Raw genomic sequence first — 16,993 nt, 5'->3', positions numbered from 1 at the left:
TCTCTGAAGGGGCTGATGAGGATTTCTGTTCTCTCCAGCACGCTGCTAGCTTTTCTAAGGGGTACACGAGGAGGGTAATTTTCACCCATGTGAATTGGCTGCCTCTGAGCCGTCCTCCCCTCACCGTGGCTAGAAGTACACCTTGCTGCCCCGCACTGAGAGAAGGCCCTCCAGGGCGTGTGCTTAGGTCAGAAAGGGTGTACAGGAAGTGTGCAAGGAGATGGCATTTTTAAACATTCTCATTTAGTTGTCCAGAGAAAAAAACTTGGGCTTGCAGTCTAAGCAAGCAAACCTGCAGACTCTGCGCTCATGGCAAGTTTGAAAGCAAAAGGGCATGGGCATTTTCACTCTCAAAACTGGTGCAAAGACCGCAGGGTAAAAAGTGCACACACATTCTTTGCTGCCAGTGTGGGAGGTTTCAAAATTGCCCCCAGCATGTACAACGCCCTTTGCAGCTAATTTACTGCCACTGTTGGCTCATTACAAGGATGTAATGAGCCAACAGTGGCACAGATCTCTCCTGGGGACAGGCGCAAGCGCTGCTGAACCAGTTCATCAGTTCAGACAGAGAAAGGAAGGAGGTAAGACAAGCCAGGGTTTTCTGGGGCCGACTGGCTCAACTGGAACTGCTCTAGGTTTGGCCATTGTCAGAGGTGTTTGAAGAGAAAGTAAAATGGGCCTTCATTTATACAACTTGGGAATTTCTAACCCTGTCTTCTCTCAGTACCCATTTAAACAACTAGGCACTGGAGCGACAATCCTCTGACCCAGGGAAATGGCCCTTGGCTCCCTTTGAAGTCTGGTAGATGAAGACCCTTTACACTGCCTGGTGAATGGTGATGACGGCCTCTCTGGGCCTTTGGACATTGCTTCAGCAATGACTCCTGGGGATCCGACCCACGCCGCTGCTGGAATAGCATCAGGCTGACCAAACCCCACCCACATTCAAGTAATATTTTTGCATCACAATTCATGAATAAAATTATGCTGCACTAAACAAAATGATGCTTTCAAACAGCTGCTTCAGTCCCTCTGATTCTTCCGTACCTCGGCCACGTGAATTGGAGTTGAGTGGCAGTTATCCAGACGCACTCCGTGGAAAAGCTTGGCTGTAATTTCTGTGTATTTCCTCATGTGTTCCCAGAGGAAAGGGCAGTCCTCTGGCTTACTGCCATAGCGCAGTTTGACACTGTCACCCCAGCAGATAAGCTCCCTCCTGAGGTAGACATTAGACCCTGGGAAGAGAAGACTTACTTGAGAACACAACACGACAGACATGTAGCCCTCAGCTTAACTGGACCAAGGGCAGCAAATGGAGTCTTGTTCTTTTTAACAAATGTGTACAACCCTAAGTTAACGCAAGACATTTAGCACGCAACTACTAACATACAGATAACTCTCCCCCTCCCACTTATGTCTAAGTATACCTTGAATTTCAAAACAAAACCAAGAACATTTTATATTGCAGTCACCCATTTGCCAACAAAGATGTTTTGACCACAAATATCGGCCCGTCGTGTCCCAGTTTTGTGACTTAATAAAGCTTCTTTTTTTGAAAGAATAGGATTATTTAATTTGCACAGATTCCATGGTCTATTTTACTTAGATCACATTCATTACAACATTGGAATGGCATCCAAATGTCTTTTTTTTTTTTTTTTTTTAAATACCACTTATCTATTGTAGATCCACAGTGCTAGTCTGTTTCATCTATAGGAATATCCTGTCTCCCTTAGCACTGCATGAATAAATGGCTAAACATTTACATAAGGTATTTAGTTAAATTAGGCTGCACAATGCATTCTGGAATTTGCTCTTGCAAAAGGTGGCATGGAATCTTTTAACAGGTTGTCAGTTTGTTGACTTTACCCATAAACCTCATCTTGGTTGCCTGGTGGCTCAGGGCTGGCTCAAAGGGGTATGCCAAGCTGACAGGATCACTTCCTACAATACTGGGTGATCAGAGGAGTCCTCCCATCCCAGGCCTAAATAAATCTGACCCTCACCCTGACTAGAATTAGAAGCCAAATGACATGTCCGAGACTCTAAATTAACATAATACCCTCCACATAACCTTGTGCCTTTACAAACATGAGGAAAATCTCAAGGCAAGCAGCAACTCGGATTCTAGGTTATGCATGCCAACCTGGTTCAGCGAAGTTTCTCAGTGGGTCATCGCCCATGACCCAACCATTATGAGCCATGAAATGACAAGCTTTATCCAGTCGATGCATCATGCTCTCCTCCTCTTCCAAGGCCATCTCTTCAAACGGATAGGTGAAATACCTAAGCACAAATAAAACACAAACAGAACATAACAGTGCAAAATAATAAAAAGGGAGAGAAGTGAAAACTCCCCACTCTGAACAGACAGTCTGCTCTATAAGGATCCTCTCCGTTTTCTATAAAAATAAAAAAACAAAAATGCAAGACCAGGAAGTACTGTAAAAGAATAAAATAAAGCTTTTACAACAATTCAATAGCACTGGCAGGTTTATTTAATTTTCTTCTGTTGGAAAGGAGCATTTTGGAAACGTTTTCTACAGGAAAAACACAAACAAAATGTGTACCTTTTTATAGTGCTCACCATTCCCAGCTATGTGAAAGGAGAGCCCATATTGGGGAAAGCCTATTTTAATCCTGCCCCAGCTGTGCCCATGAAAATGCCCCACACTGGTTCCACTGGAGATACCGTAGAGTTCAACTCCTGTACAGCGACAGACCCTAGGACTGACATTTTTTTTAGGAACTGGATAGATCACAGAATTCAGACTAAATCTTGTGAGACAGTTCACAGTCTGCCACCGTCTACCACCATCCACCCAAGCAGGTTTCCAGGAAATGTTCGCATGCCAACACCATGCGTCAAAGATTCCGTTTAGTAGTTCTACTTCCAAAATGCTTCCTTACCCAGCAGAGTTCATTTCGTTCCAACTGCAGGAGGATCAGAATCCAGGAAAGACAGAATACCTTGTAACAATAGGATGCTTTTTTGTAATAGCGCCTAGTTTAGGACCGTGGCCAGCCAATCTTTCGTAAGACACATTTCCCAACACACAATTTACAGCCTAAAAAAAAATAAAATGAATTAAATAATATCAAAGCAGCATTAAAGATTCAATCCAAAACAAACATTATAGAAAGCGTAATATAACCTGCTCTTGATGGTAGTTCATTTGTCTTAACTTCTCAGCATTTAACTCTTCAATCCTCTTACGGAACCAGTTGCAACATTCTTCTATTGCTGCAGGGCCATTGCTATAGAAAGCAAAGGATACACCAAACATTACTTTGCCTCTAAAGCCATGCTCTCAGGTTTCATCTATTACAGTGTTTTCCACTCCTGGTCTGTGGCTTGGCACTGGCCCCCAGCAGCATTTCTGCCGGTCTGCTGAGTGATAGTGACTGCAAGAGGATGAGGAGGAAGCAAGACCTGCCCTGCAGCTGCACTACACCCTGCACCCCAGCCAGAAGAGACCATTCCTAATCTCTTATCCATGTCATGAGGACCTTTCCTCCCCACCCCAGTTATAGCAAGTCCTGAAGCCCTATCTCTGGGAGGGGAGCAGCTTAATGTTAACAAGCTGGCATGAGACTAAGCCAGGGTCTGTTCCGCTCTCAGGCTCCACCTCTACAGAAGCCAGGAGGAGGCAAGGTCACTGTGAGACCTGAGATCAGAGCAGATGCTGACTCAATCTCATACCGACTCATTAACATTCAGCTACAGTTGCTCCCTTTCAGAGATCAGGCCTTGGGATCGACCCCAATTAGAAAAAGTGTCCATAGGATGGGGGTATTAATTGTAGTAGTGTTAGCTAGGTGGAGCAGGTTGGGAGAGGGGGAAGATGGAGGGATTTTTCTTTTATTAAATTGACTAACTGGTGGCTGACTTGGAAGGGAGGGAAAGAGAAATGGAAGGACTTTTTTTTTTTTTTTTTAAATGGTGGCTGGCTGGAGCAGAGAGAGGGAGGTATTTTTTTTTCTTTTCCGAGGACAACACTGTTGGCTGGATGGGAGAGGGAAGAGGAGGAGAGAGAATAAAAGCAACTTAAAAAAAGGAAAATGGGTTCTTACCTGCTAATTTTCGTTCCTGTAGTACCAAGGATCAGTCCAGACCACTGGGTTATGCCTCCCTTCCAGCAGATGGAATCAGAGAAAAAAGCTGAAGGCACCCCCTCATAACCCAGTGTGCCACCTGCGATCCCTCAGTATAATCAATATCAAAGCAGAATGAAGTAAATTTAGATCAAGAGAACTCCACTGAACAATAACCTGTGAAAACTACGTACATGAACAGAGTATGGATTAGAATGCTTCTTCAAGGTCTTTAAAACACTGCAGAAAGAGAAAACAATGGTGCGGACTTGCAGACCCTCCGGAACACTATACCCCTGGGCGGGTGTCTGGACTTAAATCTCAGATATTCGTCTGGCCGAACAGATGGCCACAAGGAACAACGCCTTGAGTGTTAAATCTTTCAATGTAGCCCGCTTGATAGGCTCAAAGGGAGGACCGCAAAGCCCACGGAGAACCAAATTCAAATTCCACGAAGGACACACTGCACGCACCGGCGGGTGTAAATGTTTGGCTCCCTTCAAAAAACATGCCACATCAGGATGTCCTGCAAGAGATGTACCATCAACTTTACCTCTTAAACATCCTAACGCTGCTACCTGAACCCAGAGCGAGCTGTACGCTAGTCCCTTCTTTAAGCCTTCCTGAAAGAAAGCGAGAATGTGCACAACAGAGGCCTGGCGCGGGAACACCTTCAACCTGCTGCACCAGGAATCCGCGAATTTTATTGTATCGGCCTGAAAGAGGGTGCAGCTCACTGGGATTAATATCAGAACTCCACAGAGGACTGCAGGAAAGTAAACAGTCCTTTTTTTGGTTGTTTTAGGATGGGAGGGGTGGTTGCCACTATATAATCAGATTAAGCTCACTAACCCCTGCCAGAATCTCTCCCCTATAAAGTCACTGACGTTGTAACTGCCCTTCAGAATCCCTCACTGACAGAGTGCAGCGTACCTGTGTGGGATGAACGTGGCAAGAGCAGTGTTCATATCCACAGTGCAGCCAAAGCGTTTAAAGTCAGGATCTTGAATGATCTTCAGAGGCTGCTTGGGGTCAGCTTTGGCTACTGCTTTCCTATCATCTGACAGATAAAAAAAAAAATGACAGCCCATGCACATTTAAGTACACAAAATGTATATGACATTCAATTGGCTGCCGTGACGCCAAACGTCATGACGTCACGTCTTGAGCAGCCAATTGAATGCACAGGGGCCGCTTTCCCCCGTGCTGGCAGCCATCTTCTCGGACGAGGCAGGGGAGCAACGATGCCGGACGAGGCGGGGAGCAGCGATGCCGGACGGCTGCAAAAGTAAGTCGGGTCGGGTCCCCTTTTGGTTTTTTCGCTTCGCCGCTGTCATCTCTTCTCCCCTCCTCCTGGAGCAGGGCGCGAAAAGCAGCCTTGCTCCGGGAGGAGGGGGGACACTGACACTGACAGCGAAGCAACTTCGGAGGGGGGCTGCAACGTTTTTTTCGCTTTTTTTTTTGGCTTCGGGAGCAGGGGAGAGGACTGGGGCTGCCACGGAGACCGGCACCCATGATCGCGGCCGGGGCAGGTGAGCGGGGGCTGGGGGAAAGCTTGCCATCTACCCTTACCCCTGCCTCTACCGCAGGGGTCAGGGTAGGCGGTAAGTTTGCAGGTTAAACGCGCGACAAAACGGCAGGGAAAGGTAGCGATAGTCGGGGCGCGGGTTACGGGATGCTAGGGAATAGCTAATTGGCTCGTTTGCATGCAATATCGAGCTAATTCGCTCGTTTGCTTGCAATATACATGCCGCGGGCGGAAGGGGTTGCCCGGGGAATTTAGGACGCGGTAGGAGTAGGTTAAAGGGGATTCGGGATCGCAGGAAGGGCTAATGCGGCCGGAACGTGAGTTAAAAGTGGCTTAGGAGCAGGGTAAACGCGGCCGCACTTTACAGGATAGGCCTGTTAATTAGGTGCTCCAGGTCATCAAACAACAGTTTTCCTTTATATGGGAAGGAACCCAGCTGAGACTTCGACGAGACGTCAGCCGACCAGTTGCGAAGCCAAAGAAGCCTCCTTGCCGACACCGCTAAGGCCATCGTGCGCGAGGATGTATGTAGGAGATCATACAAAAGCATCCACCGTATAAGCTACTGTCGCCTCCATACGGTCCACCTGTTCTGCCTCCGCAGGGAGAAGCTCCTGAGTTGTGAGCAACTGCTACACCCATTTAAAAGTAGCTCTCTGCATGAGACTACTACACATGGCTGCCCTGACGCCCAGCGCAGATACCTCAAAAATCCTTTTGTGAAGAACCTCCAGCTTCTTATCCTGGAGGTCCTTAAGAGCTGCCGCTCCCGTCACAAATGGTTGTGCGCTTAGCGATCGCCGAGACAGCAGCGTCCACCTTAGGAATCTTAAGCAGATCCAAGGACTCCTCCGGAAGCGGATAAACTTTTCCATGTCACTACTAACTCGCAGGCTGGCTTCAGGCGCATCCCATTCCCGAGTCATAAGCTGCAAAAGCATCGGGTGAAAAGGGAAGATTTTAGGGGGGGGGGGGGGCCCGAAGACCTAACAAGACCGGATCCCCCGAGGAAGGCTCCGCTACGGGCTGCGGCACCTGAATATCGAGTTCCACGAGCACATGAGGGATCAAGGGGTCCAGCTCCTCTCTGCGACATAACCGGAGCACTCGCGGGTCATCCCCATCAACTGGGGCGGCATTGTCAACGTCATCGCCCATGGGAGGATCCTGAGGATTGAGATCTGGCTGGACAGGGGATGGCGGCACCACAGTATCAGGAACTGTACGAGGTGGCTGGACCCTAGGGGCCGCTGTATCCTCTGCAGGCCTAGGGAGATTTGCAGGTGGAGGCTCCTGCAAATTCCAATCTGCCTCAGCCTCGATGTAAGCTTTATGCAACAATAATACAAATTGAGAAGAAAAGGGGTGCTGCCGCTTTAAGGGCCCCCCCCCCCGGAGGCAAGACAGGACGAGGCGGGGAGTCAACACCCAAACCACGAGGCCTTTCAGGGCTTAAATTATGAGGAGAAAGCCATGTGCAGTATCAGGCCAGGAATCGAGCAAAATGGCTGCTGTTCCCGTGCTTCTCGGGGACGGCCTCTGATTGGGAGCAGAGAGACTTTTTTCTAACCCTTGCGATCGCTTGCCTGCACCCGAAGGGTCTTCCCCCCCCGGGGATGCAACGCGAGCAAAGTCCCTCGCAGGAGAGCCGTGCTGCCAGCTCTCCACAGGCGGTGCAGCACACTCCCTGCGGCATAGCCGTCCGAGCTGCCACAGAAAAATTCACCAGGTAAGCAATTACCCCCTCTGGAGAACCAGGAGATTACAACCGGCTATGTTAAAAACTTTTAAATGCTCCTTTTTTTTTTTTTAAACTTTAACTTTTAAAGCCGGCAAACCAGGGGAATGACACGTCCCTGGGCTCTTACCAGAGGAATGAAGCTTCTCTGTATTGTTAGGGGGGATGGACCAGCCCACTGATAAATCCCCCCTACCCACCGGGCTGAGGCACCAAAACTCTCCGGGAAATGAGGCTGTAGGGCATCCGGCCCAGTCTTGCCTGCTACCAAATGGGGGAAGACCGCCCCCTCCCCCCTTAGGAGGTCTGCAGCAGACTGACCTTATTAAACTCAAACACTACTTCCTCTATTTTTTTTTTAAAGTAACAGTTGATCTAGCCAAAGGAAACTAGGGATACAAAGAATAATCCCTCACACTAATGAAAGATCAAAATTTGTAAAAGGATCAGGACCCCAGGTTATGCCATCCTTCATCTGCTGGAGTCAGAGAAATACTGAGGGATCGCAGGTGGCACACTGGTTATCAGCTTTTTCAAGCTTTTTCTCTGACTCCATCTGCTGGAAGGGAGGCATAACCCAGCAGTCTAGACTGATCCTGGTATGTACAGGGAAAAAGACATTTCTTAAAGTTGGCTAGTTACCTTTTTAAATTGACACAGAGGGACCCTCTCCCCCACTCTTCAGCATGGCAAGCGATCCACATAATTTAAGGAAAGTAGCTAGTTGGTCTCTACATTAAAAAGAAGTTATTAAAAATTCATAAAACCTCAGCCAAGTGCTGTGGAGGTGGGGCCGGCAGCTTCTGGTGGAATGGTTTCACAGCCATTGTGCATCAGTGACATCTAGTGGCCAGACTTGGGATGCACATGTATGAGGTTCCTGGAGGTGCTGTGGTCTGTGGCCCTTGGCTAAAGAATCATCAAGATGGCTGGGCTAAATTGTGTGTGGTTTTTTTTTTGGGGGGGGGTGTGGAGGGGAGGGGAGAAAGAGGAGTTATAAAATGAGAGAAATGCACAGGATACTGTGAACGAAGGGTCATGGCACCATAGGTCAGTTCCAACTGAGTGGGAGACTGGAAAGAAGCAAGAGAAAACAAAATCAGCCTCCCCCCTCCCCCAACAAAAAAAATAAAATTAAATTGGCAAAATAGAATTTCATCTTTATTATACAAAAAAAATCCTCTTGCACACAACAATGGCTAACCTGGTTACCATCTCATGAGTATTACTGGAGCAAGTGATATCACGGTTTGAATGTTTTGATCATCCTGGGCCTGATATTCTAAGCACATTCAGTGCTAATTAGTCAGATAAACAGAACTTATGCAACTACGTAGCAGCCGCTGAATATGCGCCTATGTTCATCGGCCACTGCTTAAGTCGTACAAGTCCCTTACGGGGATAAAAGTTTCACGCACAAAACGTAGGTATGTACTGGGCGAATTAGGGTCAAAGCTTTGCCTTGCCACTGAATATACATCGTAATTTAGCCGGATAATTTCTAAATGGCTAAGTTACTTTCACGACCAGCTTTGAAAATCTATTCCCCTAAGTATATAGTGAGGCTGTACTTACAAACAGGCCGATACAGGCGTTTGGACGCGTGTTTGACTCGCTAGCTTTACCCCTTATTCAGTAAGGGGTAATAGCGCGTCGAAAACGCGCATCCAACCCCCCTGAAACTAATAGCGCCCGCAACATGCAAATGCATATTGATGGCCCTATTTGTTATTCCTGCGCGATTCAGAAAGTAAAATGTGCAAGCCGCACATTTTACTTTAAGAAATTAGCGCCTACCCAAAGGTAGGCGTTAATTTCTGCCAGCACCGGGAAAGTTAAAAATAATTTAAAAAAAATAAAAAATATTTTTAAAATCTGCCCGCGGCTTGAAAACTGGATGCTCAATTTTGCCGGCGTCCAGTTTCTGAACCCGTGGCTGTGAGCGGGTTTGAGAACAGACGCCGGCAAAATTGAGCGTCGGCTGTCAAACTTGCTGACAGCCGCCGCTCCTGTCAAAAAAGAGGCGCTAGGGACGCGCTAGTGTCCCTAGTGCCTATTTTTACCGCGGGCCCTAATTTGAGTATTTTTTTTTTTTTAGTGAATTGCACGAACAGGAGAGTGGCCCGCGAATTTTATTGTATCGGCCTGAAAGAGGGTGCAGTTCACTGGGATTAATATCAGAACTCCACAGAGGACTGCAGGAAAGTAAACAGTCCTTTTTTTGGTTGTTTTAGGATGGGAGGGGTGGTTGCCACTATATAATCAGATTAAGCTCACTAACCCCTGCCAGAATCTCTCCCCTATAAAGTCACTGACGTTGTAACTGCCCTTCAGAATCCCTCACTGACAGAGTGCAGCGTACCTGTGTGGGATGAACGTGGCAAGAGCAGTGTTCATATCCACAGTGCAGCCAAAGCGTTTAAAGTCAGGATCTTGAATGATCTTCAGAGGCTGCTTGGGGTCAGCTTTGGCTACTGCTTTCCTATCATCTGACAGATAAAAAAAAAAGACAGCCCATGCACATTTAAGTACACAAAATGTATATGACATTCAAGGATTTAACATGAAGAGAGCTATTTTCCTTCTTCTCCAGTACACAGTTTGTGAGAAGTCACCTACAGATTAGCGCTTGACAATATGTGAACTATAGGCTATCAAATCTTTAAAGTTCCATGCAAATTATTATTTGAACTGTTAAATAAAAAAAAAAAAAGAAACAACTGATAAACACTGCAAATTCCAAAGTGACATGCTATGCTATCATTAATTTATAAACTAATGGGGACTATATCAACTTGCAATAAATGCTTGTGGTTAGTCAATAGGTCTTATTAATCTCAATGGGGTCTACTGACTAACAATTTAATTTCATAAAAAAATGTATAGGAGGAGGAAGGGTTTAGCTTATATAAAAATGTATATGGCTATTATAAATACAATATAAACAAACTGCAAAAAACGATGAAGTGCAACATTACTTAGTGCAAGCTAACAAACAGGTACCTTTATACAGCACCTTGTAAAAGTTTTCACACCCCTGTACGTTTTTCACATTCTGTGAAGACCTAAGCAATCAAAGCTTTCTGATTGTTTTTTTCCTTAATTGCTTTTGGAAAATTTTATAAATTATTCTTTCACAATGAACGTGTACAGTATGTTGCGCAGATCAGCGAAGCAAACTCCTAATTGAATGCATTTTCATCTGTATTTTGTTTTTTAAGGCAGCTGAATGCAAAAAAAAAAAAAAATAAATGTACAAGGGTGTGAAGACTTTATATGGCACAGATACAGTTGCTGACCAGAGCAAATGGATTCTGAAAAATCCTTGACATGTTCTCTCACACACGTATGTATGATAACCCTGCCCAAGACCTCATAAAATCTCTGTGTGTACTTTCACTCCCCTGGCACAACTCTGTCTCTCTTTTCTTGCAGGTTAAATGTACAGAACGCATCCTTTCACCTGCATACAAAAAGGGAGGGGAGTGAAGAGAGTTTTCAAAACATGTTTTCATGCAGGAAAACACGCATTTAGCCACGTAAAAACCTTTGATCATTGCCCCCTATCACAATACTGGGTTCCATATGAGGTGAAGGACCCTGGAGACACCATGGCTGTTATGTTGAAATCCTCGGTTCAGTGTGCGACAGCACTCACAAAAGCAAACAGAGCGTTAGGAATTCTTTGAAAAGGAATGGAGAATAAAAACAGAAAATATAATGCATTCTGTATTGCTCAAGGGTGCCCCCGCACCTTGAGTACTGTGTGCGGTTCTGGTCGCCGCGTCTCAGAAAAGCTATAGCAGAACTCAAAAGGGTACAGGGGGCAGGAGCCAACAAAAATGATCGAGGGGATGGAAGAACTCCCCTACGAAGAGAGGCTGAACAGGTTAGGGCTCGTCAGCTCAGAGACGGGATAAGATGGAGTTTTATAAAATCACAAGTCAGGAGCAACAGGTAAACAGGGAACGGACATTTACCCCTTCAAACAGAACTAAACCCAGGTGACACTGCATGACACGAACGGGCAGTAGCTTGAAAACAAATCAGAGAAGGAATTTCTTTTCATTCAATGCACAATCAAGCTGTGGAATTTGTTGCCAGGGGATGTGGTCAAGGTTAGTAATTGGAGTTTCAAAAAAAAGGTGTGGACGAGTTTCTGGATGGACAGATCCATAAACAATTAGCAGCCAGACAGACCTGGGTATCTCTGCTTCCATTTTTTGGGCATGACAAATAGGGAATGGGACTTTCCGATCAGGATATGCCGGGTTCTTCCAGGCGACCTGAACTGACCCCTGCTGCAGATAGGCTGCTGGGCTCGACAGACCATCAGTCTGACCCAGCATGGCACTTATGTTCTTGTAATCAAACTGAAGTTATTTTCCACTCTAAGCATTGTATGAAACACATCAATATTGGATCCAGCTACCATGGCGAGAGCCAATCCGTGTCTAATGATCTCACTGAAATAGTTACACTTCAGTATAAATCCAGTGAATGCATTACTTACTATACAGGTCTGACATTTACAGTCCGAATACAGCAAAATAAGAGATGCTGAGAAGTAAAACATTTCTATTTCAAAGGGCCAGTACTGAAATTCAATGCCATTAATGATGTTGTCAAACAAAATGGCTCCTTCCACATTAGCTGGATTGTATATTAAAGTGACAAAACCTTGAATAATCTGGTGTTGTTAGCTCAAGTGCTGTAACATTTTTGGATTCTTCTCATAAAAAGTTACATCAGCTACAAAGAATCCAGTGCTCTCCAGGTCCAATATGGCTACCTGGAACACAAATCTTGAAAAAGGGGACAGTTTTAAAAATCATATTGCTATTGCCTCCTGCCATGCATATCCATATCCGGTCCATGGGTTTAAGAGAGGCTTCTTGAAATTCCTCTCCCACAAAGACATTCTACCTACATAAGCAAACCACAGCATCCCAAAAGGCAGAAAATGATACCCACTGCTGACAGAATCATTTGTTTTACTGACAGAAAATTAACTCAGTGAAACAAACTTCTTTCACCAGTTGTGCAACAGTTTTCTCCATTACAACTGCACCCAACAAGGACAGATAACTTCTGCTGGTTTCTGTAGCAATACAAAACAGGAGAATCTTAGGAATTTAGATACAACACTACAGAAAATATAACAGGCCTGGAGCATTATCCTAGACCGATGGTTTCAGGAGAACCCTGAACAAAGACAAGATGGGAGTGGCTTATAGGTGCTGCTGCCGCCAGCAGTCTTCATTGCTCGCTTCCCCTCCCCCTCTCTCCCAACATCACTCCCTCCTGCCAGTAGGCGGAGTCAGCGAGCAGTGCCCCTTACCTGCTGCTTCACTCTGAAATCAAAACTGCACAGGACTGGTCAGCTTCACAGGACTACCAGCCAAGGAGGAAGCAGCAGCAGATAAGGAGTGCAGCTTGTCCAATACCTCCTGCTGGGGATAGGGAAGATGGTAAAGCCAATGGATGGTGGGAAGTGATGATGCCAACATTAAAAAGGTTTAGAACCATCGTCCTAGACCGCCCTGACCCTGAATAGCTTCGCCGCTATACAAGGTCCTTGAGCAACTGAGCATTTCAGTCCAGGTGATCCTGATTTACATGGAGGAATACCCAGACGTTCTGGGAAGGGTGTGCTCTCCCCAGACAACAGGCAAGCTGGGATCCAAAGGTCAAGCAGAGAAGCAATGAAAATGCAGACAGTATCATATGGTCCTTTATGGTACGTACGCCACTGAAGTTTGATTACAAATTTCCACCACGAGAGAGGCATTCTAAGACTTTCAGTGGGTCAGCAGTCATGGCCTGGTGTCTAAGCTCCAAAATACTGCTTTCAGAATTTCTCTGCTACTACAAAGAGCCCCACTCCACCCATCTTTTACCTTTTGCAAGAAGATTTCTGAACTGACTGACGGCTTTGGAAACATCCACTTGATAGAATTCCCAGAGTTTTATTTTGGGATAAACGTCCTCCCACATGACTCCACGAATACACTGCAGAAGAAAAAATATCAGGGAAAATGTACTCCTTTTTATTTTATGCATCATTATTTTTGTTTTACACTAATCAAGCTATAAACGTACCTTCCAGTTAAATTCTACCTCGTGGTGGGGGGGGGGGGGGGGAGAGGGGATTCTGAAAAGCTGGTGGGGTTAGCAATGTTGCTCAGGCACTTTTATCCCACTTGCACTGTCGTGATTTTCGAAAGGACAACCATCCCCAGGTAGGTGAGATTTGCCAGCGTCTGCAGACTCTGCATCTCCTGTTTGTGTGGGTGGCAGGGGATCGGCGAGCAAAATGGCACACATGCATGCCAGGTACACGTGCTGCTTTACTACCCTCCCTCTGCATCGTCTCCTTTTAACCTGGCTAAAAAGGACGCACTCTGGGGAACCCCGTGCAGACCTTTCACCGGGTGGAAGGCGACAACTTTCAGCCAACCCATTCTAAATCGGGTGAAGGCTTTGAAAAACATCGAGGAACCTATCATGCAACATGAATGTACACTGATAGCTGCTTTTAGATAATAACCTGGAACCACCAGGGTGTGCCAACTAGAACATTCTACCACCGCCAAAACAGAATAAGCATCATTTTTAAGCATTTGAAAACATTTTGGGGTAAACTCCACTCCCCAAAGAAATCAGGGAGATGCATGAATATTTCATGATATAGTTTCCTTTTTTATACAGAAATTTGCATATGTTTATAACTGCTAGCCAATGGCAGGGCAGCTTTCAAAATGCTCAAATGACATCACAAAGGGGGTCTGATCTCCCTAAGCTTACAAATGAACTGAACTGGCCCAGTTCACTATAGGAAAGACAAAGAGGAAGGTGTCTAAGTGCCATGGGAGCATGAAGGTGAGCCCAGGGTCAAGGGGTGCTCTACCACCTGTGGCAGAAATCTGAATGAAATTGGCTTGATGGTTGGTAAATTATTGAGCGAGGGACCCAGACATGATGATTTCATAAGGCCACTTTCCCTGCAATAAACTAGGCTAAAAGCCTGCGTCAGTAATTCTGAAAGGTTTTCGACTGGTTGAAACAGGGTCTTGTTTCTAATAATCATTAACAGATGCAGAATGCACCTCAGCTAATCCATAGCAGGGATCTTATAGACAAACCCTCGCAGGATGGCCAGATTGGGAGTCCAGCTCGTTTTCAGGCTGGCAGATCTGTCCTGCAGCTATCCTGCCCTGTTCTCCTCCAGGCGCCAGTTTTTTCTAAAGCTTCCCCTTGTCGGCTGTCAATCTCTCGCCCTTCAACTAGCACGTCCCTGCTGTTTCAATGCAGTGGCCTGAAGGACGATTGCAGTACAGCAGGGGCCGTTTATAAATACCAGAATGGAAAGGAGGGGGGGGGGGGGGGGGAACGAGTGAGATGCGGCTGAGGGCTTGGAGTTTCAGTGCTATTTTCTAGAAGGAAATTTGCCTCTTTTCTTTTCCATGCTTTTCCATCCCCCATGCTTCAGGTGTTTATTCTTCCATCCCTCCTCCTAGCTGCCGAGTGCCGTGTTAGTTCTGCGGAGCTCACATTTCTACGCGCTGAAGATTTCCCCATGGCCTGCACTCACATTCAGCTGCTGCTCGTTCTCAATCAGGGGCGGCAGGCCTCTCTCTTTGTACTTCCCACTGGCCACGTCACAGGTCAAATGCCAGAGCGCCCTGTCCAGCACCCAGGCTGCTTTAAGATGAGGGGAGTTCACCAAATTGTAGGCACATTCTGGATGCTCCTGGATCCATTTACTGTTAGCAGCTAGAGCAAAAATAAAAGATGTTATTTAACTGTGCTCTTGACAAACTCATAATGGTTTCTTTAGCAATTAATATCTTTGATATTGCCCTTATTTCTTTACCAACTTCATAGTAGTTATCCAAGTGGATGATACAGACACCAACATGGTTGCATGAGTGACTGGACTTGCCAATATGGTCAGTGCAGTTAGTATAGCTGTGTTTAAAAAAGATTTGGATAAGTTCTTGGAGGAGAAGTCCATTACCTGCTATTAATCAGGCTGACTTAGAAAATAGCCACTGATATTACTGGCATCAGTAGCATGGAACAGACTTAGGGGCAGATTTTAAATGTTACGCGCGCAGAATACATTTGTGCGCATAAATGTTTACCCGATTTTATAACGTGTGTGCTGCCGCGTGCAAGTTATAAAATCTGGGGTTGGCGCGCGCAAAGGGGTGCACACTTGTACACCTTGCGCACGCCGAGCCCAAGGGGAGCCCCGATGGCTTTCCCCATCCATCCCATCCAAGGCCGCTCCGAAATCGGAGCGGCCTTGGAGGGAACTTTTTTTTTTTTAAATCCCCCCCCCCCACCTTTCCCTCCCTTCCCCTATCTAACCCACCCCCCAGCCCTAACTAAATTCCCCCCCTACCTTTTTTTTTAGGCATTACGCCTGCGGCAGGCGTAACTTGCACACGCCAGCCAGCTGCTGTACCAGGCTGCTGTGCTGGAGCACTCAGGACCGCCCCCGGACTGCCACCACGACCCCGGACCGCCACCCCGCCCCTTTTGGAAAGCCCCAGGACATAAGCGTGCCGCCGAGCCTATGCAAAATAGGCTCGACGTGTGCAAGGGAAGGTTTTCGGGGGGTTACGCGCGTAACCCTTTGAAAATCTACCCCTTAGTTTTTGGGTACTTGCCAGGTTGTTATGGCCTGGATTGGCCACTGTTGGAAACAGGATGCTGGGCTTCATGGACCCTTGGTCTGAACCAGTATGGCATGTTCTTATGTTCTTAGCAACATGGCACCAACACCGTCACTTGATTGGCTTGCTAACAATTCACGCAATGTGCATACAGATAACCAGGGAATGGGAGCATGTTTCTCTGCTTTTGGCTACGATGAAGGTAGGAGGAGGTTTGCTGTGCCCCCTCCACGCCTGAGAACCACCCTTTTCTCCCAGCTGCTGTACTTCAGAGCCCCCCCCCCCCCTGCTGGCTCCCCACCCACCACTGTCCGATCCTCTGTTCCTCTGCCTCTACCCCCTCATGCCAGCCAACAGAAAAGCAGCAGTGCTTACTTGCATCTACCTACTTTGCTTGCCAGCTTCAGTTTTTTTCATTCTTAAATTGTGTTGTCTTATTTTCAACCAATGCACAAAGAATATTTGGGGTCAGATTTAAGTTTCGGGAAAAATCAGCTCAAGGAAAAAAGTACACACACACTAGCAAGTAACAGTAACAAAGCAGATGACTGCAGCTAAAGACCAGCAGGGTCCATCCAATCTGCTGGATTATTTTCTCCGCGCTGCCAAACAGCGGTGCCTTTCTGGAAAAATGGTGCCAGTGCTCGCATACAGGATGCGGGGCAAATCACACAGGTGGTGGAAAGAGATGACAGGCCTCAGTACCTGCACGCATCCTCGGAAATAAAGCCCGGCTGCCAGTGACAATGTGTCTGTACAGTTTTGAAATGGCACCGAATTTTACCATGGATTTAAATCTTCCTGCAATTTCTGGTAAGGGAAAAAAATGCCACAAAAAACAAACTCCTGCAAGAAAAAAAACAAACTCTGCACAAAAGAAAGCCCGCTGGCGTTTTGGCCTGATTCTCAAATTTAGCACCTTAATGCCATTTTCCTAAGATTCCACTC

At 46.4% G+C, this 16,993-nt stretch overlaps 1 protein-coding gene across 1 annotated transcript in view; it reads right to left on the bottom strand.

The window, feature by feature from the left end:
- Positions 1 to 16,993, bottom strand: part of AGL (amylo-alpha-1, 6-glucosidase, 4-alpha-glucanotransferase) — a 112,996-nt gene that overhangs the window by 71,772 nt on the left and 24,231 nt on the right. Inside the window, exons 6-12 of the mRNA XM_029617465.1 lie at positions 14,956 to 15,137; positions 13,262 to 13,373; positions 9,724 to 9,850; positions 3,156 to 3,258; positions 2,971 to 3,068; positions 2,147 to 2,286; positions 1,048 to 1,235 (exon numbers count right to left, since the gene is read on the bottom strand). Of these exons, the coding sequence (XP_029473325.1) occupies positions 1,048 to 1,235; positions 2,147 to 2,286; positions 2,971 to 3,068; positions 3,156 to 3,258; positions 9,724 to 9,850; positions 13,262 to 13,373; positions 14,956 to 15,137 (950 nt within the window). The remainder of the gene's footprint in view (positions 1 to 1,047; positions 1,236 to 2,146; positions 2,287 to 2,970; positions 3,069 to 3,155; positions 3,259 to 9,723; positions 9,851 to 13,261; positions 13,374 to 14,955; positions 15,138 to 16,993) is intronic.

The sequence above is a fragment of the Rhinatrema bivittatum genome, chromosome 10 (assembly GCF_901001135.1).
Source record: "Rhinatrema bivittatum chromosome 10, aRhiBiv1.1, whole genome shotgun sequence".
Taxonomy (NCBI): domain Eukaryota; kingdom Metazoa; phylum Chordata; class Amphibia; order Gymnophiona; family Rhinatrematidae; genus Rhinatrema; species Rhinatrema bivittatum.
This window is presented reverse-complemented; position numbering and strand designations above follow the sequence as displayed.